The sequence below is a fragment of the Punica granatum genome, chromosome 2 (genome assembly GCF_007655135.1).
Source record: "Punica granatum isolate Tunisia-2019 chromosome 2, ASM765513v2, whole genome shotgun sequence".
NCBI classification, from domain to species: Eukaryota; Viridiplantae; Streptophyta; class Magnoliopsida; order Myrtales; family Lythraceae; genus Punica; species Punica granatum.
Genome location: NC_045128.1, coordinates 44,216,080 through 44,240,170, shown reverse-complemented (window position 1 = coordinate 44,240,170; position 24,091 = coordinate 44,216,080). Strand labels below are relative to the sequence as shown.

Sequence of the window (24,091 nt, the reverse complement as noted above, 5' to 3'; positions counted from 1 at the left end):
AATTATTTCACGAAGGATGGCAAGATAAGAAATTGACATCATATTTGCCTATGAAGAACCCTGAACGGAAATTATAGCCATTGTACAACAACGCCTCTTTATTTATGGATTTTGTCACCAGGAATGTCATTCCTGTATTTAATAGTCCTTAAATATTATATAAATTCTCACATCATATTAAGTAATATTTTTGAATTAGGAGAATTTTTTAGATTGGTTATTAAAAGTATATAAAATGTAAAAGAAAAAGAAATTGATTCATCCAACATTAATGCAAAGAAACTAATAAAATTTCAGTCTTGCCCGTCAGTGCACGCTTGAATCCATAGATATATTGCTTCCAAGATATATAAATATGTTGACCTCACTAATTTGCTTTTCTTCTAATTGCAGCGATGAATACCTATATACATAACTTATATACATATATATACATACTATCAATATGACTATATATATATATATATATAGATAAAGTTGTATTCCACCCTATTAAATAATAAATAGGGTTAGAATAATAACTACCAAAATAATGTTTAGATTAATTGTTATAAAAAATTACAAACAAATAGACATAATTTATATTTACAACAAAAATTCAATAAGTATTAAAGAGAATTAAGCCGCAACACCGATTTAGATCATCATCCATGTCTTGATCTCTCTATCTGTATACTATCTGTATATATATTGAGTACAAAATGCAATTTGCCCCGAGCCTTTGAACATAGCTTTCAATCTTTGAAATTTTACATTATACTGCCTGACCTTATTAAAGATAATCACCGTGCACACTCGGTGTAATTTCCAGTAACTTTTTCACCAAAATAAGTCACATGACTCTCACGTGGAACTTTTGAAAGGGCAAAAGAGTCCACATACCAATTGATTAAATTGAAAATAAAAAAAGAAAAGAAGAAAAAAGGCACGGTTGCTTGAAACTGCATTAAGACTAAGCCAGGAGCATCATTTCTTTCACCACAACAGCAATATATGTATGTATTTTTCTTTATGATGATGAATGAATGGAGATAGGTCAGCAGGTCCTACATATCGCTTCTATCTATTAATTGGCTGATCCATTATTATTATTCCAATCGACACCCTCTTCATTATAATAATACTTTACATCCTATCCTATTATACTATATTGGAGGAAGTTCAGAATTCTGATTCAAGCTATGCAGGGACGTAGCCATGATTTTGATCCAGTTGGGGCAAAAATATAACTTGATATAAATAATGCATAAATATTTTGTCAACGGGACAAAATACTTAATTTTACATTAAAAAAATATAAATAAGTATACTTTTGAGAGTAAAATTGAAAAGAACTCAAATTTCAGGGGTGCAAGTGCCCCCGTAGCCCATGTGGCTCCGCCATTGAGGCTAGGGATGTTGATGAATTTTTATAAATGAGTTTTGATCCTTCCCAAGTATTAAAGGATTTTATTCGTTGGGTTGTAGGAAGGGTTTAAGGATTTTTTACTCAAACCCTATAAGGATTGGGAAATGTATGATATTCTACTTCAAAACCCGTCCCAAACCCTCTAATGTATGAAATTATTAAAATACATGTAGTCATTTATTAGATTTAAGAGATACTTATTCTAATTCAATCAGGGTTAAGGGCTCTTCTCTTCACGTTAGTTACTAATTTATTTTATTAGTCGATTATTTGATTATTTCTTATCTCCATTTTTATAGATGTTGGTTGTAGTGGAATAATAATGTCTTCGATGCACCGAAAGAAGATATCAATGATTCAATGGTAATGTAGAGCTTGTGGAGGATTAAGGAGTTTTGGTGTTTGAATTTGTTTAGGTTGTTTGTTTGTAGTGAGTTGTTCTAACATATTAAGAATTGTGTTTGAGATCATTTTCAAGTTCTTTTGTTGGACTAAAGAGTATCAGTTTTATTTTTTTATATTATTAGGGAAACTCGATGTGATGAAACTATTTCTGGTGTAATGTTAATTTAGCTGGTGTTTTTATACTAAAATTCACGTGACTAAATATTTATTTTCTTGTTGATACTACTTCGTGTCTTTTAATAATGGTTAAAGAGTTCAATAATAGATTAAAAGAAAAAAATCCGTTAATTTAGTGAAAACGACTTGAAATTTTTTTCGCTAAATTCTTAAAGGGTTTGGAAAAGATTTGGAGGCCAATCCTTTATAAGGAATTTGGGTTTTGGAATGATCTAGCTGTCTCAAACTCTGCCCATGAACATCTCTAATTCAGGCTGGTACTACATAATAATCCCCGTACATATCAAATCTTTATTCCCATCTAAAAGAAGGTAATTGGCATATTGGATCAAATAATAAGAGTACGTTTTTTTCTCGCTAATAATATATATATATATATATATATATATTTTTTGGGTGAATTAGGTGGCCTGCGGTAATAATAATATAATTTAATTTGTTCTCCAAATTGTTCTTACTTTCATATGTTAAACAGAACCTGCTTTACAGGTGGTCGCCTTAAACGTGCTCAAGTTATCCTTCTAGATTGAACATTATAAAAGAAGCGATCAGTAACATATATATATATATATATATATATATAATATTTAGTCCTTCTTGATGACCATGATTTTGAACAAGAAATAGATGTATATGGAAAATTTGATACAGTGCCACAAGTCATCGCCCGGAATTATGAGATTTTGGATTCGATTCTCATCTCAATCTTTTCTTTTCTTTGGGAATATTACAGCTCTGGGAAGAAGGGGGAGATGATCGATCGGAAGGAGTTTGAATTTGGTTAAAACTTTACATAATGAGGTACAGTCAGAGAAAGGTTGGTTTAGGTTGGCATACATATATATATATATATATATATATGTCGACATATCCTATCCTGTGATGCTATTGTCTCTCGATCGGGTCAAAAGTCAACTTACCAAGCTTCCATGGAAATATTCCTCCCCTCCTGTACTTGTACATTTGTCGTGCCCCGCGATCTTTCAAGCGAGTTCCCTTCCTTCCTGCCTTATTCATCGATCACATATTTAAAGGCACGGTGCGATATATATAAACCTCGCTTGCTAGCTTCATCGATTAATAAGCCGTCAGGGGAGAGAAATCATCTCATCTGGTACTTGAGAAGGTGGCAGGCGATGATGACCTCTTACTTGAGATCCTCCTCCAACTCCCAATCAAGTCCCTCCTCGAGTTCAAGTCCGTCTCCAAGCACTGGCTCTCGGTCATAACCGATCCCCTCTTCTGCCGCCATCTGTCTCGGGGCTCTTCTTGCAGGATTCTTCTTATCATTGCGATACTCCCAAGTATGTCTTCGTCAATCTTAGTGGTGCTCGGAATTCTCTTCCTTTTGGATTGCTTAATTTCGTCCCGGATCCTCCTGGGATGAGGATTATGCAATCCTGCAACGGGCTGCTCCTCTTGTGCTGCACCTCTAGGATATCGCAGGAGCGCAAGTATCACGTTTACAATCCCACGACCAAATAATGCACCACCCTTCCTCCATTAAGAGCCATGCGTGGGGCCTCCAGGACTCTTGGTGTTAGCATGGCTTTTGATCCCATAAGATCCCCTATTTAAAAAGTCATATGCGTTAGGAATTGTGCCAATTTACAAGGTTACTATCAGATTGAGATTTACTCCTCAGACACGGGCCCTTGGAGGCCCTTGGCCGCATCCGTTAGCCATCGATCCAAACACAAACTTTCAGAGTGGAGTTTTCTGGAACGGTGCTGTCCACTGGATCAATGAATGGGGCCCTTCCATGTATTTCCACATGGAAACCGAGCGCCTTCAAGAAATGCCGATCCCGTCTGTGGCTGAAGGATGGGAGTACAGGAGGGATCGGGTGCTTTGGGGAGTCGAGGGTACATTTGCATCTGATCGAGATATGTGAAGCTCCTACCACACAGTTTGACGTTAATGAGATGGAAAACAACTATTTCCCGGTGGTCCATGACGTACAAACTGGACCTCAATACACTTCTCACTGCATTTCCTGAAACAGTGCGAGGCCAACTCGACGAGCCATAGGACTTGGATGACCACCGGTTCTCTGTACTTTGCCTCATCAGGGAACAAAACGATGAAGAATCATTTCTCGTGGTACATGCAAAAGGAAAAGTAATGCGTTTTAATCTCAGGAGTGGGACGTCTGAGGAAGTCTGCGATATTTCCCCTGGTCAACCTGAGTGAGCCGGCATCTACACCGAGTATCTTCGGAGCATGAGATTTGCGTGGTGCAATTCTTATCAGCTCATAGAAAGTCCGTCCTGCGTTTGATCTGAATCAATCAATGGAGTAAATTCAATGCAACGCACTTCGTTTTAAATGAACCGCCTTTCTTCATCAACTCCGCAGATTAGTACCCAAGTTTCTTGCCTCCAAAGAAATTAAATCTATTATTTCTCCTTGGTGATACTGAAAATTGAATCTCCCAGAGATAATTTGTGATAGGGAGAAAGTTAATTACCTTATGGCACAACAAAACTGGAAAGAGATTGCGATATTCCATTTCAATATATCCAAGCTCGTGTGTTATTGAATTCCTACCCCTGCCTGCCTGCCACCTGCTAGGGTGTCCTGTCCACTTTCCACCCACCAAGACACAGAATTCGAATGATATTTGTGGAGTAATGCAGTGCACTGAATCAGTCCTTGGAGTCCATCCATGTGTTTCACTGTCGAGACAGAGCGACATAAAGAAATGGCGATGTCTCCATGGTTCAGCAACAGCAAATTCTGATGCTTTGGGGAGTCTAGAGGGTACTCGCATCTCTTCGGGATATATGGAGCTTCCAAGACATGTTTCGATGTTCATGAGAGGAGATGGACCAGTCTAAATGGTTTCGTTAGATAGATATGGACCGAACCTCGTTGTGACTCCCCATTGCATTTCCTGAAACAATTCATCCCGGGTCTGATTCCATGGGCCCAGCACAACTAGGATTTCTCCATGCTTGGCCTTTCCATGGAAGAAAATGAGGAAATTTTTAAGGGGTAATACAAAAAAAAAATAATAAAAATAAAAATTCAAATTTTAACAATTTTAGGGCGAACCATTTTTTCTTAACTTAAAAAATGCACAAACTTTCTATTTGATAACAATTCTAACACGGCGTCAAATTTTTCATTAATTTGGACGGAATCGATGTTACAAAGGGCACCGACGACCCCAATGGGGAGGTGGTGGTGGAAATCGAGGCCCCCACCCGAAATCAGGAGAACCCTCAAATTGGGGATTCTCTCGATTCTGACAGGTGGAGCCACGACCCCGGTCATCACCGACCGATTGGAGTTGCGGTGCCCTCCCCCCGATTAGGGTGGTCGGCGTTATCTGTGGCCTCAATTTCCATACAAATTAACGAAAAATTTGACATCGTGCTAAAATTGTTGTCAAATCAAAAGTTTGTACATTTTTAGGTTAAAGAAAAAAATTCGTGGTAGAATTATTAAAATGTAAAAGGTTTGTGCATTTTTTGGTTATTAACCTAATTTTTTAATCGAATGGAGAGAATGATGGATGTGAAGAAGCGATGAGCTCTCATCGTAGCTCAAGGAAAGCGAGAAATACTAATTAGAGCTACTAATAATCAATAAAATGATCAAATGAATTGATCAGTATGATATATATATATATATATATATATATATATATATATATATATCTTCTTCAGCGAATAATTGAATCTTGTATCGCTCTCGTAATATGTGCGAAGAGTCAAATATCCCGATCCTGAAAGGCAGGCATGCCTCCAAGAAGAAAAAAGAGCAAAAGTTCGTGTAATAATGTCTCAAAAGATCCATGCATCACTTTTGAAGGCTGGCTGGTCATGGTCATGGTCATGGTCATGGTCTGGTCTGGTCTGGTCTGGTCTGGTCTGGTCTGGTCTGGTCCTCATTCTCTTTTTCATTCTATCTCTTCTTTCTTATTAAGCCCATCTCATTTCTCATGTCTATCTTATCTAGGCAGCAGGCAGGCCCTCTCTTCCATTTCTTTTTGACTGGGTCCAAAAGTCCTGAAATGAAAAAAAAAAAGAAGTGCAATGCAAGTGCTCCCTTCTTTCTCCTAGCTAGAAAGAAAGAACCGATGGAAATGGACCACAAAATTGGCACTTTAATTTTCCATGAGATGAGACCTATCTTTGTACAATTTCCCACTACTTCCAAGGTGTAGTTATTAAAAGAAGACATGATATTCCCTTATATATCCGGCCTTTATTAATCATCGATCAGGTGACATTATATTATATTAGGCCAAAAAGGTGAATGTGTTTAATTATTAGTAGGTGGTAAGTGTGTAACGGCAATAATATAATCCCTCACATCACATCGGCAATTGACACACACCCACCACCTACCCATTGCCAGCCAGCTATTGACACAATTAAGAGCTGGAGAATCATTGTCATAATTGGGAGAATGAAGACATACTCTTCGTTTAATTAAATCCTGTTTTGTGTACCTTTTTTTTTAAAAAAAAAAAACATAAATCTAGTATACATTTCGCCAAAACTATGCTCTTAATTCCAAGCAAGTTCGAGCAGACGGACACATCCAATCACAAATTCACTCTTCTGTAGACGCCTGTAGTTGATGTAGTCGTAGGTATGCTACCAACAATATGCATGCTGAGCAAACAATTATCACACATTACGTAGTCCGACTTCTGTCTTTCTAACGGCTATATATGGATGATGGTTGTGCTGGGAGCTACATGAATCCACTACTAATCGTGCCATAATGCCAATAGCGCTTTTGAATAAATGCTTCGCTTTATCATTCCATTTCAATGCTAGCTTGAAGAAATTAATCCATCCACTTGCTGTTCTTCATATCAATGTTCCCCCCAACACATATCAAAGCTGGGACCGATCGAATCCAGCATCTCATGCATTCATCGATTACTTGCAATTACAACGATTAAGAATACTGAAAGTAGCCTAACAGATCAACCCCACCCATTTCAAAACCCCCAACCAAATTTCCCTCATATGCCTATAAAGAACTTCAGTTTCTCGTACGTCTTCGAGACTAAATATTTTTTTGATAGGAGTCTTCGAGACTAAACATATGCTAGCTCATAACTAAACAATGCAAGTCAATGTCATAAGAGAGTCTGCCCTACAAACCTCTCTCTTTCTCTATCTCTCTCTCTCTCTCTCTCTTTCCTTTTTCTTTTTCTTCGTGCAGCTAAAAAGAAATTAAATATCCTAAGATCTATCTCTTGCCCAAGAAAATGCCATATGAAAAAAAAATTGGCTTCCCCCATCGATGACTTCCTCATCAGCATCATATTCATGGGCCGTGGCCATCAACATATATTCAAATCACTCATGGAAATAATCTGGAAAGTTAATAGTGAGGTGATGACCTTTCCATCGGTATTTATAAGAACTCAGATATATACGCTACCCTCTTCTGTCATGTTCCAATCTCTTCAAGCTTCCTGAGGACTTGCTTTATGTTGGGCCTAAGTGAAGGAGAAGGTGAACAGCAGGCCATCCCCAGTTGAAACAGCTTGAGCACTCGTTCTTCTGTCACTCCAACATCCTCGCTCGAAGATAAAATTCCCGGGTGATACAAATCTGAGAGTCTGTGGCCGAGAACCGCGTTTCTCAGATAATTCGGCAGATGAGAATCCTCATCAGGGGTGGCCTCCACAGTTATCGGTTCCTTCCCTGTGACCAGCTCAAGCAAGATTACCCCTAGACTGTATATGTCGGTGTCTCCGTTGGCATCCTTCATTTTGATGAGCTCGGGAGCTTTGTAGCCCTCGCTCGCTGAAGTCTCGAGCATCTCCTGGCCCGTGCTAGGGTTCAGGAGCAGATGCAGACCAAAATCCGAGATGCATGGCTCATGACTCCTGTCCAAAAAAATGTTCTTCGATTTTAGGTTCGCGTGGATCACAGGCTTCATCAGCCCCGTGTGCAGATGATCCAATCCTCTGGCTATGCCAACCGAGATCTTGTAGATGGTGGCCCACATGTGCGAGTCCCCACTCCTATCTGCCATTGCCATTAGAGACATTTATTCATCCGGAAATAATAGAAATGGAAACATATTTGCGGTTGAAAAGTGACAAATTAACTGAGAAGAATAACTGATCGGAATAGGATGGACGTTCAGTGCGTGAAAGGAGTGGGCAACCCTTAATTCTTAAAATTGGAACACCAAAATGAGCGCAGGATTAGAAAGATTCAGAGCTCTGCTGGAGAGACGACAGTAGAGTCGTCGATAGATATGGTTATGTACGTTTTCCTTCCTAGAAGACAGACTTGCTGAGATAGCAGAGTTGCTGACCCACTTCCACTTCATGCCAAAACAGCTTAAGCAGTAGTATCCAAGGAAAAATCAGTTGATTGGTCTGTGTTTTCCTAGAGCGCACCCACACGCACTTATATATGATCTCAATCCGACAATGATAAAACTGAGACATCAAACTGAATAAGAGGAGATAGTAACCGATCGAAAGAACTCTACATGTACGAGTAGATTGCCTTCGGGACAGGGCATCAAAAAGCAACAACGCCAGAAGCAAAAGTACCTCGAATGAACTCGGCTAGATTCCCTCGCCGGTAAAACGGATAAATGAGAAGCTTTTCACCTCTAGGACCCGAGTAGAATCCAAGGAGCGGGACGAGGTTTGGGTGCCTGATGCTCCCCAAGAATTCGATCACATCAATGAATTCTTCTCCGGTAGCAGCGGTGCACACAGGCCTCAAGAACCTCAGCAGTCTCATGCCGCTGCTCCTGTACAACAGAGCCCTGTACAAAGTACCGTAGTTGGATTTGCCGATGACTTCTCCCGGTGCTTCGAGGATGTCACATATGGTGAGGTCTTCGCCACCTCGGAATATGAAAAGGTCCTCGGCCTGTGTCCCATCCCCATCTTGTTGGCCTAGGCTCTCCAAGTCCCCGTGATCATCCTTCGACCTTGCCCGATGCCGTTGGAACAAATAGAACAGCGCCACAAGGATTACTGTGGAAACAGGTATGGCTAGACCTAGGATTAGCTTGAGCATGTGGACCTGCTGGGAAGTTAATTAATTTAAGACAGTTGACACCTTCGACGCTGCTAAACTGGGGGGAGAGATAGTGATCTGACTCCGAGGCTGAAGAGTATGGTTACCAGTGCCTGTATACTGTTAGTTAGCATACCAGAACAAGGACTGGAAGATAGAATTGAGTTAAACTTTGTGAGGCGGTGTTGGGACTAGGGAGTGGGGTGTGAATGAGCACCGAGTTGAGGGTGAGTGAGTGAGTGAGTGAGAGAGAGAGAGAGAGAGAGAGCCAGAGGCAGCGCAGAGAGAACAAGGAATGACTGACTGATAAACAACTGCAGTGCTGCTGAATTCGGTTAGGACAGATCGATCTCATCTCGATTCTCATATCTCATATCTTAACTTAACCCCCCCATGTGCATATTCTGTGCGGCCATTTTCATGGTTCCCTCCCTCCTCTGCCTGTTTCCTTTCCTATTAATTCCTGCTCAGACTTAAACCACTAGGTGTTTTTAGTGAATTTCAAATTATAGCACCCACGAAGAGCCCAGTTTGCGGATGGGCCATTGGTTGATCTGCCCTGAAATTCCACAATCGAGATCATTAATGGTTTGGTAACTAACACCGCACATGCACACAACATCAGAATGTGGGGATAAAAGCAAAAAAAAGGGGTTAAGACGGAAAATGAAACCATTTCCCGTTCGAAAAGATAGCAATTTACTTTTGCATGGACAACTCAAAGACCGCTTTCTCTTTTTCTTTTTCTTTTTCTTTTTTGCCTTTGGCTTTATAAAAAATACTAATGATCTAGTACAATAAAATAAAATTCTTAATAACTAATAAAATGATACAAATAATCCCACTACATATTAAATATGGAACCTCTAGATTATCAGGTAAGAGCGTGCACCACTCTTCTATACCATCTTTTATTCGAACACCGATTTTAATTTTCAATAATCTTTGTTTGATCATGTTCTTTGAATTGCTATTACTATGGAATCAAAGTGACCCGTGCAATGCAGTCTAATATATATGGAGAATTTTGATTAACCCTAGTACACCATCAGCGAAGAAGTTTATAATTACCTATGTAACTCAAGAGAGATTTGTTTTTTTTCGGTTACAAAAATGGGCCTAGTATAAATAAGTATCACGAGTATCGAATCTGCAATCTCTTAATCATCATGCGATAGCTTGCACTGCTGTGTCACATACTCTTTGATTCACAAAAGAGAATTTGAAGAGTCGAATTATGCCATTATTGTTATATATGAAGTGAAATGGAACCACTAATTTACTTCCCATGATTTGAAGATACAAAGACAAAGAACGACTGAACGAGGACGGACCACACTACAGCACACTGGTCCAGCGATGCCAAGCCTACTTTGCCCAAAATCAAACATCAAGCAAAGCAAGCATACTATTTTTATTAATTAATTTATTCTTATTAAATCAATTAGAATTTTTTCAAAAATCATGACCTACGGATTATCTTGTAATAAATCATTATTATACAGTCAAAACTCCATTATTGATCAAGATTTGGTCATATTATTTAAATCATCAATAAATCTGTTGACATGCAATTTTTTTTATAGATGAAAAAATTTTGAAAATAAGAAAATACATTAAAAAAGAAAAATAATGTTTGTAACTACTCTATTCGAGATCATTGATGATCATTAAGGTCTTTAATTACTTATGATGGAGTATTTGCCATTGGTGAGGCTCTACTTGTAACGTTGACATCTTAAATTAGGACCTCTAAAATCTCAATTTTAGGCCAATGTTATAAACCGTGAAAATAGTCGTCCGTAACTTCATGGGACTATTGATGACATTTACTGCAAAACCCGAGTATTCAGTATTGGCATGATCTCTCAGCATCAAATGTAGTGATTCTGAATATCGATCTCATGGAGTGAATGTTTGATCATCGGATACCCCTGCTTTATATTTATGATGAATGGACCCCATTGCTTTAGACCATTGAGAGCTCTAATATATGTTGACGAATTGTTATCTTCTCTTTTTTAATTCAAAATATTTTTTATTTTTTAAAATATTACACATTGATAAGTTTATCAAAAATTCAAACAATATAACCAAATTGAATAAACTCCGTAGCGTTGAAGATCAAAATAATTCAAAAGAACAAAGATAGGATGAAAGTGAAAAGAAAATAAAGGTCAATCATCAAAAGAAATTTATCTTATTAAGTCAACAAGGTCAATGGGGTGGATTATCTATTTTTGTTAAAAATAGGGTGAAATGTCATTGCGTAAAATCTCATGGAAGAAGAGTGTATTTTATCTTTAATTAAATTTTCCACCATCAGCGCAGCATAGCATAGTAAATTAACACTGATAGCATATACATAGCCTATAGGTACACAAAATTTTATGAATTTTATAGTCAACATGGCAGACTATATTAATACGCGAATGTGCAGTAAGTACAGTCAAATTTATATATATTTATAATCTAATTTAATTTAATCGGTATGATTAATAATAATAATTTAAGAATGATGATAATGGATACTTTAAAAAAGAACGACATTTAGATTTAGCATAGATAGACAGATAGATAGATAGATATCATTGAATATTGAGGAGAGCATATATTTGAGATGTGAAATGCACATGGCACCTTAAACTAAACCGGACGGACATACATACCTCTGATTGCCTCTGAAATTTCATTCTACTTTATTACAATTTACAAGCAATCATATATATATATATTAAAGCATGATATGTGCTACGTGCGAAACTCTTTTTTTTTACGTGTACTTTAATATTCAGAAACCCATTAACCTCGATTAATTCAGTTCGAGTCGGATCAACCTATTAAATGATGAAACTCTCCCAAAATGAATTTTCTCTATTCGTAAGACTCAAATTTGAGACTTTATATTAAAAAAATAAGTGTCAAACTATTTGAATCAAACGACGTTACTTTACGTGCAAAATTCTTAGCGGATTGAATCGTCTTTGATTGATAATTTACTCCTAATGGGCCCATATTTCTGCTTGCTCGTCAGATCCAAGATACATAAGAACAAGATCCATCCATGTGAATGTGAATGTGATTTCCAACTTATACATAAAATATTCAAGTCCAAGAATTTTTTGTGGGTAAAGCAAATATTGGACATGCAACATTGAATTGACTGAAAGTGGAAATATTAACACTTAATGAGCAGATTTTCACTTACAAATATTTTAATTAGTTCATACTCATATAAAATGAATAAGTAATATCTATTGAATATTTTTTTTTGAATAAAGCCCACCCAATGCCACTTTAGATGTTACTCTAATAAATAGCACTCACTTTGGGTGATTATAGGGACCCACACACTATTTAATATATATATATATATATATATGAATAATTATGTATTTACATAATATAAATAATAAATAGTTATTTATATTTAATATTAAAATAATTAAAATAACTACATTGATGAAAATTAATGCGTTATTGTACTTCATATTTAAATAATTTAAATAATTACATTAATAAAAAATAATAATTAATTATATTTAATATTTAAATAATATTACAATTAGACAATAAATGGAAAATAAATTAGTTATACTTGGCCATAATTTTTTCGATAATCTTCGCATGGACCTCATTGCAGAGGTGTCCGTAGTAAGCATCTCCTTCTCACATCGTCGAGTTTGCAACTCGAGCTTCTATTGCTTGAGGTCCCTCAATTCATTAAAGAGAGATTTTCTACTTGATTGTTCGGACTTTAGCGCTTCCACCTCATTGTTGAAAGAAATTCCAATTGCTGCCTTTAGTTTTACCTTATTTTTCCTCTTCGCTGCTTGTCTGCCTTTAGGACGCAGTGGAGACTTTACAAGCCGTTGGTGTTTCGAGGTTTGATAAGGTCGAGTACGGCCCCGAAGCACTTGTCTTGACTCACTTTGAACCTTTGCTATAGCCGCCAGGATTGTTCCATTTTGTATGGACTTTGAAGATATTCTAGTGCCTCTCAAAAATGAAATCAATCGTATGCTTGTTCTTATAGAGTGCAAGGACCATGTCCATTACGTTGTCGTCAATCCACCCGTTTGACGATGACTATCCGCTTGTCAGTGGAGTCCCATGAAACTTTGAATGGCCATGTTCATCTTGCCCTACCGTTTCTTCATCGCGTTTATTTGTCTGACCCATAGGCCTAAGCTATGTTCCTTGCAATAGTTGAAGATTCGAGCCTATAACGCAATGTTCGTTCGGTCGGTGCCGATAACAGAATCTTGTAACTTATTCAACCATGCGCTAATCATTATGTCATCCTCTTCCCAAGAACAATGTCGACCGGAGTGGCCACCTTCTTCAACATCTGGCACGTAGCATCTAGACCGGCTTGACTATAAAATTAGATGGAAAATAAGAGAATCGATAATTTGGATTTGGGAAGTTTGAAGATGACTAATTCTGGGAATTTGGATCTTGTGGGACATTGGAATTTTGCATGTAATGGTAGAAAAAATTGATTGGAGTCCTTTATTTCCAGAAGAGAGGAAGGAGTAAGGTGAATTTTGGGGGGGCAAAATTCTGTGAGAAAGTAATTGGGGTATGTGTTATATTTATAGGATTTGATTAACTAAAAAATTAATTTAAATAATAAAATAAAATCGAAACCAACTGCTATTAGCAAGGGCTCTTTGACCCAAATTAAAAGAGAGAGAGAGAGAGAGGTTTAGGGCAAGCAGCATGGGCTCGAGAGCAGGCCACGTCGCCTTGCTCACATTGACTGGGCACTCGTGATAGGCACTCCCTTAGCCGAGTGCCCGCTCCAGAGGGTGTCCATGTCGCTTCCTCGCCACGTGGCAAGCAATACTGGGTTAGGCACCCTGCTGGACTTGGTCAATGTTCTTCCTTTCCTTAAAAAATAAAAAGAAAAAAAACAAAGGTAAATATTTCAGTATTTTATAGTATTTTTATGCGGCGTTTGATCCGCTGAAATGAAATTAAAGAAGATTAGAATTGGCAGATAAAAAAATTGGAGGGAATTAGAATTGAAATTCTCATTCAAAATTTTTGTTTGATTGAGTCTCGGAATTAACAAGAATGGAATTAATATAATTTTAAGAGACTGAAATGTCCTCCCTTTTAAAAATAAAAAAATATATTAAATTTAAGAAATTGCCAACAGCACTGCAGCTCGATCTAAGCCCGGTGATCCCATGGCTCCGAGGCTACGTGGCTCGCCAGCACCAAAGGTGGGTTTGCCCTGCCCTCGCGAACCCATTCCGAGGCCCGAGCCCCCGATTTGCCAATTTGGCGAACCCAGGCTGGGCTGAGAGAGAGAAAATCGACGGGCGGAGCAAATTCAGGCTGGCGAAAGGAGCAGCCACCGCCCCTCCACATCCACCTCCACTCCCGACGGTCTAACTGACCACCTTAGGCACTGGCCATGCCCCTCCATATCTCACAACGATGGCGAATTTCAACCGATGAAAGAGCGCTGATGGCAAAGCTCGAGGGACGCATGTGATCTTGCGACCACGGCACGAGCTCAACATACAAGATGGCGGGGCTTGCTGAACTCGCCTGAGCTCCTGAACAGGAGTTTCCTGTCGGAATGTCAAAGTTGGAGGTCGAGGGGCGGCGCCAGTGGTGGCTGGTGGCAACGGCAGCAATAGGTACTTGTGAGGGAGGGGCATACAATCTAAAATTAGATGAATAGGAAGGGGCAATAATGGGATTTCAGGTTTTCACCTAATTCCTTGTGGGTCAGAATCACGAAACTGTCCGAGACAAATTGACAACCAAACTTGGGCTTCTTTCTTCATTCTGGGAGAATTGGGCCAGATTTGCTTTGTCATCCCGCCCCACCAAACAGCACGTTAGAGTTTTGTGACATACATATGGACATGCTCAATAATGTGCTCTTTCAATTCCATAGTTCTCTTTTATAATAACATAAACTTTCTGAAAAATATGCTTATTATTAATTTAATTAAAAAAGAAGAAGAAAAAAGAAGAAAAAAGAAGGAGAAGGTGCTATATATATATATATATATATATGAAAAGCAAGGTACAAGGTGAGCGCGGCCAAAAAAGTTTAGAACGCTGCGCTTCTAAATGAAATTTTTTCGATTTTTTGAGTTTTTTAAAATTTTAAATTATTTTTTATTAAGAAATTTACAACCAAATCTTAATAATATTCCATTTAAAAAAATCTAAAATATCATAAAAACTTTTGGATACTACAGTGATATCTAATTGAATTTTCTAAATGAACTTTCTAAGTTTTTACATTTTTAAATTTTCGAAATTATTTTTAATAATTTTTTTGGAAAGATATCTTATTATTAAATTTGATTTATTGATTTATTGAATTTTTATATTATTTAATAATCTTGAAGTTTTTAATATGAAAGTTAATATTTCATCACAGATAGCCTTAGAACTTTTCTTTTCTAATAAAAAATTTCTTGATTTTTTGAGTTTTTGAAAAATTTAAATTATACTCAATTATAAAATTAATAACAAAATATTTTGAAATAGTATTTCATTTAATAAAATTGAAAATACCATAAAATTTATTGGATAATACACCGTGGAATGCAATATGAATTTTCTATATAGAACTTTCTTGATTTTTAAAATTTTTAATTTTCGAAATTAATTTTGATAAAAATATATATTTTTAAAGATATCTAGTTGATTATTTTTAATTTTGTAATCTATATATTATTTAATAATCTTAAAATTTTTAAAATAAAAAATAATATTTCATCACGTAACGGACTCTAACTAAGAGAACCCAGCAAAAGGCGGGCCTACTCATCCAAGACATGCAGGCTGGGCTGGCCCACTCGTCCATCTCCCATTTCGTCGTCGGAGGGGGCCTCACCCTCCCCCTCATTCTCACCTTACCTCACAGGCGGCCACCTTCCCCGCTGGCCTTGGCCGTGGCCGTGGCCGTAGCCTAAGGTTGCATTGGATCAGGCTGTTCGACTAGCGCCGGTCATACCGAGACATGTTCAGCTGTGTTGGTTCGGGTGGGTTCCGGCTCGAGGTTAGGAAGTCGGAGCAATGCGCAGAGAGTCCTTTCCTTTCCTTCCATTTCGTCCCACACCAGCTACGATGAAGATCATGAATCCGATGATTGTCGTTTGCATTGCATTCAGCTATTTCTTCTTGCTGGAGCAACAATTTCTATGGACTTAGAGTTATCCATGCGTGTTTCGCTGCAATGGCCAGCCCCGCTGGAGAATTTATGCTCTACCAGGGCGGAAGCAGTAGCAGTCGTTGAGCTCAGGACCGCTGCTCTGCTCCGCCGACGTGCTTGGGTCTGTCTCAGACGGTTTCGGAAGTTTCTCTTCGAAGCTTGGAGCTAAAAGAAGAAATTTTGTCATCGGCTACTTAAGCTCTTTAACTTCCTTCCTTTATATATGTTTGTTTATTACTAATATTGTTGAAGTATTGCAATTATTGTTGGAATCTTCTAGTGCTTACGTTTTCTTGGAAATGAATCACTTTGCTTATGAGGTATAAGGTGAGGATGTCCATCGGTGATCTCTCATTGAGTTGTTTAGCATCTCTCGCATGGATATCTCTGTTTATAGTTGGTGCCACTCAAAACGTTCGATGTGTCAAGTTAGAACTGATTGTGGCGTGCAGTATGAACGGTTTGAACCTGCACTGCCTAGGACCGCAGTGCAAAAGTATGTCTGGACGACATAAATTGGGCTTTCCGGCTGAGTCCCGCTCTGGTCTTGTCGCAATGATAAAAGTGATTCTTTACAGCAGTTTGATTCTAAATCAGAGCATGCACCATGAAAGCAGGAGAGCGAAAAATAACTAAATAACAGCGGTACATTTGAGATAGTACCTTCCTCATACATTGGAATGGCATCATTTGGCCTGGAATTTATTGATGCCTCCATGGAATGGTTTGAATTTAGTCGCATCTGATGTCAAATGCAGTGCCTGAGATGAAGTGCTTTTGCTGTGATGCAGATGAAACCCTGTATTCTAGTTTGCTGTACCTTTCTTTTTTTCTGCAATTTCACTAGATCCCTGGCTTTTAAGACTTGTAATTAGCATTGCATATTTTGCCAACTAGCAACTTTATTCAGCTGCCTCTGTCGAAACCCTCTTGTTATTTCTCCTCTTCCCCCCTAGAGTTCACTCAAGCAAAATGCTAGGTGGTTTGATCATCTTTTTGCTAGCGGTTAACGCCATGCAGTGCTTGCTATACATTAGATTTCTTATGATTGTTAAAATATTCTAATTTTGAGATTTCTTCAGTTCCATGGTTCTTCAATTAAGGATTTATGATACTTTGTCTCAAATGGTGCATCTCTTGATACAATACTACTTCTCTATGTAATTCGACTCTATGAACAGGACTAGTGACTGGATATTGCTATTGCAGGATATGCAATGTGGGATAATAATCATATTTATGCCATGTTATTGCTATAATACCGGATAATAATTTTTGGATTGTAGGCACACCTTTTATTTTCACTTTGTTCTACTTGTCATTGATAATTGCGTTGTCCACCTTTGTCCATGTTAGTGGAGGATGGATGCTGCAGTAGAACACTGGATGAAACTGAGATCTATTCCTATCATCAGGTAATATGAAATTATGCGCCACACTGTATGAGTCGGTTCAAGAATGAAGAACTGGGACAGTCTGTCGATCCTATTCTCTATTAAAATTAGGCTTGGTGATAATAAAGAAAAATCAAGAAGGGCAATCATACCAATGAGTTAGGGTAGGTTGAAATGCTGTTAGTTTATGCAACAGTGGTGGCTGCGTAACTAGTAGAAAAGGGACCTAGCTTACTTTTATATTCAGTGTTTTCGTAGTGGGACCATTCTATGAGGTAAAGTATGCCTTGATATTTACTGCAGGCAAGTCCTTGTCTGTATGCTGGTAGCATGTAATCTACCTTGCTGCAGATGCACTTTTAGGCTGTGTTTGATAAATTAAGTGCTTAAAAATTAAGCACTGAAGTAGTTGAAGAAGGAAAACTATGGGAAGAAGGAAGGAATGATAAGACTGAGAAAATGTTTTGTGAGGGGAAGACAGCACTAATAAGTGAAAAATGACTTATTTCATTAAGTCAAATCAAATTTTTTTGCTTACTCATTAAGTAGTTTTTGACTCAATGAATAAGTAGATGAGACTATTATCTTTCGTCTTTCTCTTTTTTTTTGGTTGGATTCTTTCATCGTTCTCTTTCTCTCCTATTCATTTTCCCATATAACTAACTTTTAAGCACTTATTTAATTAATTTGTAATCAAACACAACCTTAGAGTAACTAAAATTTCCAAATTCTCCTTGGTGAGTTGGGTATGGTTTTACGATCTCAAAGGAACTTACAATACAGAAATTAAAATTTGCTCCAGTTCTCTTGTTTACATCAAAATAGGCTTATACATCTGATTAAATAATGGTGCCGGCAACTAAAATTGCCTGAAGTCACTTCAGCATGGTGGATTAAGTTTTTGGGACCAGAAATAAATAACGAAGAAGCTAAAGAATGTGCTTTTGGCTTTTAAAACTGCCTCTTCAAACCTACAGACCATTCAGTTTGCATAACGAGGAAGGGAATGATGCTTATGCAGAGGCTGTTCATTCTTTGATTACCATTTTCCAGAATTCTGGTATTTGCAGTCGTTAACTCAAATACCAGTATATCATTTTTATTGATTTTTGTCGCTCCTATCTGTATTATTCCTCTATTGTTTTCATGCGTCCTGGAAAGGCTGGTGTGATATTAGTGGGGAATGAAAGCTGAATGCGTGCCCGTTTTATACAGGTCTGTGAACCACTGGGCCTCTTTGCTATGCTGGAATGGAAAGGCGACCAATTTCCGTGGCACTAATATTTTTATTTTAATCTTGAATATTTTATTTTTATGTTGTTTTGCAGTATTAGTATTATTATGTAATTTCTTTCCATCCCCTTCTTGCATCGTATCAAATAGACAGTAAAGACACTAACCAATCTTGGATTTCCTTGACCCAAAATTGCCCTCAAGGAGTAAGGATTCCGTCGATGTCATCGATGGCAACACTATAAATGCTCCTTTTTTTTTCTTTTTTTTAAAATTTGGTATTAGTCACTAAAGGAAAAGAAACCTAGTGTCATTTTGGTGCTTTCTTGGTTGGTATTTATTTGAAATTTGATGCTTGCATCCATACCTAGAGCTTTATGCGCCGCCTCCCTTTCCCGCACTCCCCTCATTGTGCCAGAGACAAACTTTGTTGTCCTGTTCATTCGAGTATATCTTCATCAAAATTTCCTTCAATCAATTTCTATTTACTGTACTGTGGATTGTCTCACTGCGTGTATGATCATAACCCTTGTTGATGAGTTACAGTTGAAAAAATCATGACTGAGGCACTCCTATTTTTGTGAAATCCAAATTGTTGCTTATTTTCTTTTAATCTTCTAGTTTTATTGTACCCCTCAAGGCATATTGGAGATAAGAACATTGCAGAAAATTGCAAGTGTTTTTGCATTGTTGAATTGAAATAGTAGATGACAGGTGATCTATCTTTGCAGAAGCAGAACTTCCCAACATTGTTGTTGTTATCTATCAAAAAACTGTGGATTTTTTCTCAAAATCATCAAAACAGATAAAGATAGCCTGCTTGCGGGGTGATTAGTTGGCATAAATCCCCCATTGCATGAGTAAGTGAAGAATTCTTCTTTTTTATAATGGGTCTGGTTTCTATAATTCTGTCTGAGATTGTAGATTTGATATCTGAAAGCATTCATTGATTGGATTTATTAGTTTGATGAGATATTTGTATTGTACCGTGCAGTTCCTACGTTGTTAAGGAAAGGTGATTTGTCTGAGATTGATGCATTTATCGCATTTATCCATCATCAATTCTCCCCTGATCTGTTTTCCCCATTTGATTCAATCTATATAATTTATGGTTGATTTTCTTCCTCTCTTTTGACATCTATGATTCTGCTGGCACTAGAAAAGTTAATGAGATTGCTGATCTTTAGAAATCATTTGTTTTCTCCAGTTCCTATGCCTGCAACTTTCTCTTTATAAATAACTGGTTTGGTGAGGATGAAATCATTACGTCCAACTTGAATAAATTGCATGGACTCTCATTTGGTGGACAAGCTTGAAAGAGAGGCAGTTCAATGATCACTTGTATTATATTTTAAAGTGCTCCTATATTCATTTCTCTTCATAGGACATCTTTTATTATGGTTCGCTATCACCATGTGATGTTGATTGATAATCTTTTTGGAATGTTTTCACTTCTTTCAAGGCTGCAATTAAGTTTTCATCTTGATGAGAATGATAAATAATTATCCACCCCTAGATACACAAACATGTTTGTTCTGTTCTTATAAGAAAACTATCATCCTATTGATAATGAATCTCAGGGATAAATTTTTCTCTCTAATTAACCGTAAATTCTGGTAAGGATGTTTGTGATGTTACTGATGGAGCAAAAGAGAAACTGAAGAGGAGATACGTTGCTTTAAAAAATAAAAATAAAAAATAACAAAAGGCATGTGGAAATCAGCATCTCCCGCGTGACTTGCTTAGTGTGTCTATCCCTGAGAAAGGTCGGAATTAAAAATGTCAGTAATGGCAATGTACCATTTGTATAGTTAATGCTTGAAAATGTGCATTCACACTGGGAAGGGTGTTAGAAGGTGTCCTGACCTTTCGATAGGTATATTCTGCTGTTTAGAATTTCGAGCAGGACAGAGTAGAAGGTTAAGAATGCTGGAATGTTAATAGTTATGTGTACCTCCTTACAAGAAATTTCCTCTGCATCCTTTTGTCATTTATGGGCTCCTATTCTACTGAAGAAACAGCAGAATCCAAACATTGAAATGGTGAAAACAGCTTGTGGTTGCCTAATAGCAGAAAAAGTGGGGAAAGATGGATCTTATCAATTTTTGCCTTGTAATAAGCTGCAGTTTCTGACTCTTGTAATGGAGTTAGTCTTACAGAGAAGTTAGTCTACTATCACATATCATGATTCCAACTGGCATAAACTAGAATGCATGCTTCATCAAGTACTGTACTGATATAGTGTTGGAAAAAATTCTATTGCTTATAATACTGCTAATTTCTAGGGATTCAGTTTATATGAGAACCACATCTTTTATGTTGTGTGCATTTACTGATAGTGATAGTAACTACATCATAAAAGCTAATATTCTTACTCAGCTATTTATGTGAATTCAGAAATGGCTTCCAGTCGAAGAAGTTTCAAGCGTATGAAAATATCAGCATGTCCAGAAACAGCTGATTTATCTCCGAAAGATCAGCTTAGCAGGTTACCTGATGGTATTCTGCTTGATATCCTAGACAGACTTCCTTTGAGGGAGGCTATAGCTACTTCATTTATTGCGAGAAGGTGGCGGTATTTGTGGAGGTTTATGGGTAAAGTGGATTTTACTTACCACTGGTTGGAAGAAACTGGAAAAGAAATCATTCCCTCTGTGAACAGTTTCATCTGGAGATACAAGGGAAAGAAAATCGAGCATTTCGGTATATCTTTTAGGTATAGCAGAAGCAAGAAACACCAGGTCAGGTCTTGGGTCTATTTTGCACTTAGAAACAAGGTCGAGGAGCTTGATCTCAACTTTAATGATCTAGAGGACCAGAGGAAAACTCGTAAATGGAAATATCACCTTTTCCAGTTGCCCAAGGGTCTCTTCTGCAGCTCCTCATTGAGTAAACTGTCGCTCTCCTTCCTAAGACTTGAATTGCCTCCTAGAATCCAACTCAAGAACCTGAAAGAACTTTACTTCGACCGAGTAATACTACAAGATGATGCTGTCAGTAAAATTACTGCACTCTGTCCAGTGCTAGAACTTCTGTCCTTGTTTAACTGTAACATGGACTGTAGCCTGGTTGTCAAGGTTCCTCCAAGACCAGCTCGACTGAAGCTAATAATTCTGGATGAGTTCCTGATGGTTGACTACAAAAAAGATCTTGTGATCGATGCTCCTGGGTTGTCAGCAATAGAGTTATGTTCCGGATTGACAAGGAAAAGATTCTTCATAGACAATCTGCCTGATGGAGTTGAAGCTCGACTCAACTTTGATGACATGCTATATGGTGGACGAGTGATACTCGTCAATCGTCCTGGCCTGCGTGGCCGCCAACAATACAGCAAAAGTTTACTTTTCTTTCTCTATAAATTTCGTGCTACCTGCCATTTGCATCTGTGCAGTTGGTGCATCCAGGTAGGAATTATTGACTTAAGATATTTGACAATGTTAGTGGTCCTTCAAAAGTTTTTATGTGGCATTAGATCCTAAGGTCGAGTCTCCAGTTGTCTACATTTGAGGCCTCGATGACTCTAGTATCTAGGGACCGGGGAAAATTATTATGTTGTTGAACTGTGTTATACATTGTTTGTGTTTTGTCCCTGAATCTTAACCTGATATTAATGCACAGGTTCTCATTTTGAGTTGAGTGACCCTTATCTTGCCTATTCGTTCCATTTTTCTTTGTTCCATGATAATCTGGATCCTGACTTGCACATGAGGGAGAGTGCAAACCGTGTTTGATTTACATTGTTAGTGCAAATTCCATGTAGTCAGGTAAGGGGGGAGGTTAGGTAATAAATACTCGACCACACACTAGTCTAATGATGTAAGTCTGCAACTAGTCAAGCAACCCATGGAGTTTTTGTATCGGGAACCTCTACATGGTATTCGTGCTTGACTGAAGTAGAAGATGGTACTTATTAGTTACCAAGGTTATTTCAATTTGGCTTTTGTCCAAGAGACACAGCTTAGTATCTCTTCTCGTTGATCCTGTAGAATTACTACTTACTATATGTATACTGATGTATTCCGCTGGGTACAGCTCTTGGCAGTGCAGAAGCTCATGGGTCTGGAGGAACGGCTCTCATTCGATTCAACTACCCTCACACTCGATACAGGATTGTTAATGTGGGAACTCCCGGGAATTGCTTACCTCCTGGATTCCTGTCCAGTTCTTGAAAAGCTCAAGATTAATATGGTTGGCCAAGCTCTGCTAAAAGTAAGTTTGGTTCATCATGCTGCATCTAATTCCATTTTAAGCTGAATGATTCTGATTGCATTGACCCTAACATCATGTTCTATTTTTCTTTTTCCAGTACAATGACAGTTTTAAGAGGTGCCACAATTTCGTTGAAGAGGGATATTGGGTTGGCCAAGGCATGGAAAATCTTGCAGGGCTGCGGAATCTGCGGGTCGTCGAGTTCAACAACACTCATGGAGCCTATCAAACTTGGGATGATGGCAGTTTCAACCTGCGAGGATTCTTCACCAGTTATGTGAATGGGGTGCACTTGCTGAGGTTCTTAGAGAGGAAAGCTCCAAAGCTGGAGAAGGTAATCTTCAGGACCAACAAGAAACAAGTGCAAGTCGAGAAGGATGCTTTGAGTGTTCCGCAAGTATAGATAGGTTGCTGTTAAGAGGCTCGAGCATCTCTCCTGGGATTTTCATAGTGTTGGAGTATTAAACCAGCAAGCATGTCCTTAGTTCATATAAGTTTTTATAGGAAGGGTGTTCAAAAACCGAGTCGATCGGATAGTTTATCGGTCTATATTCCTGCAGGGTTTGCAGGGACTCTATTCTGCTTGACATGAATTTGCAGAGACTTGTTTTGGTATAATTGCATCATCTTTATTTCTTGTGTTCGAATGATGGAATTGTTCTTGGAACTACATACAAGCATGCATGAGTGAAGAAGATACACAGCGAAAGCACTTATTTTCCGTCTCCACACAAAAAGCTCAAGCCATTCTCGTCAAGTGTTAGTCGATGTAGTTGACCGGCCAGCCCTCCTTTAATCAGATTGTGTACTTATACTAGAAATGAATAGTACCCCGGACAGACCTCCTTTCTTTTTCTTTTTTATTTTCCTGAGGCTGAAGACTCTTGAGGTCAAGCTTCATGCGTGCATGATCTGTATTTGGTTTTCTTACTTAGCATCAGCATATATCATATCATATCATACGGTGGGTCGAGTTGCTCTCGCTGCAGAAAGGGAAAAAGAAAAAATCATTTCATCAATGATAAAGAAGGAAACCGGACCTTTTGGGGGG

The 24,091-nt window shown here is 37.9% G+C and overlaps 2 protein-coding genes and 1 pseudogene across 4 annotated transcripts; 2 read left to right on the top strand and 1 right to left on the bottom strand.

Annotated features, from left to right (window-relative positions):
- The first annotated feature begins 2,949 nt into the window (after positions 1-2,949).
- Positions 2,950-5,034, top strand: LOC116194066 (annotated as a pseudogene).
- Positions 5,035-6,844: 1,810 nt separating this feature from the next.
- Positions 6,845-9,455, bottom strand: LOC116197783 (putative kinase-like protein TMKL1). The gene is made up of 2 exons (XM_031528029.1): positions 8,535-9,455; positions 6,845-7,995 (listed from the first exon to the last, which is right to left on the bottom strand). Exons 1-2 carry the CDS (start codon positions 9,010-9,012, stop codon positions 7,412-7,414), a joined length of 1,062 nt encoding a protein of 353 aa, XP_031383889.1. The 5' UTR covers positions 9,013-9,455; the 3' UTR covers positions 6,845-7,411.
- A 6,325-nt stretch (positions 9,456-15,780) lies between these two features.
- LOC116195081 (putative F-box protein At1g49610) lies at positions 15,781-23,687 on the top strand. 3 transcript variants are annotated; one of them, XM_031524056.1, is made up of 5 exons: positions 15,781-17,619; positions 19,563-19,691; positions 21,229-22,235; positions 22,864-23,040; positions 23,138-23,687. In XM_031524056.1, exons 2-5 carry the CDS (start codon positions 19,688-19,690, stop codon positions 23,441-23,443), a joined length of 1,494 nt encoding a protein of 497 aa, XP_031379916.1. In that variant the 5' UTR covers positions 15,781-17,619; positions 19,563-19,687; the 3' UTR covers positions 23,444-23,687. The 3 variants fall into 3 exon arrangements, with proteins under 3 accessions (XP_031379916.1, XP_031379914.1, XP_031379913.1); XM_031524054.1 differs by having other exon boundaries at positions 18,814-19,691; XM_031524053.1 differs by having other exon boundaries at positions 15,781-19,691.
- The last annotated feature ends 404 nt before the right edge of the window (positions 23,688-24,091 follow it).

Bases quoted from the DNA above. Each gene is read 5' to 3' on its own strand.
- LOC116197783 (XM_031528029.1), bottom strand. From the start codon at position 9,012: ATGCTCAAGCTAATCCTAGGTCTAGCCATACCTGTTTCCACAGTAATC. The intron at 7,996-8,534 runs GTACTTTTGCTT...TGGCAATGGCAG, and splicing joins TCTAGCCGAGTTCATTCGAG to ATAGGAGTGGGGACTCGCAC.
- LOC116195081 (XM_031524056.1), top strand. The intron at 22,236-22,863 runs GTAGGAATTATT...CGCTGGGTACAG, and splicing joins TGTGCAGTTGGTGCATCCAG to CTCTTGGCAGTGCAGAAGCT. The intron at 23,041-23,137 runs GTAAGTTTGGTT...TTCTTTTTCCAG, and splicing joins TTGGCCAAGCTCTGCTAAAA to TACAATGACAGTTTTAAGAG.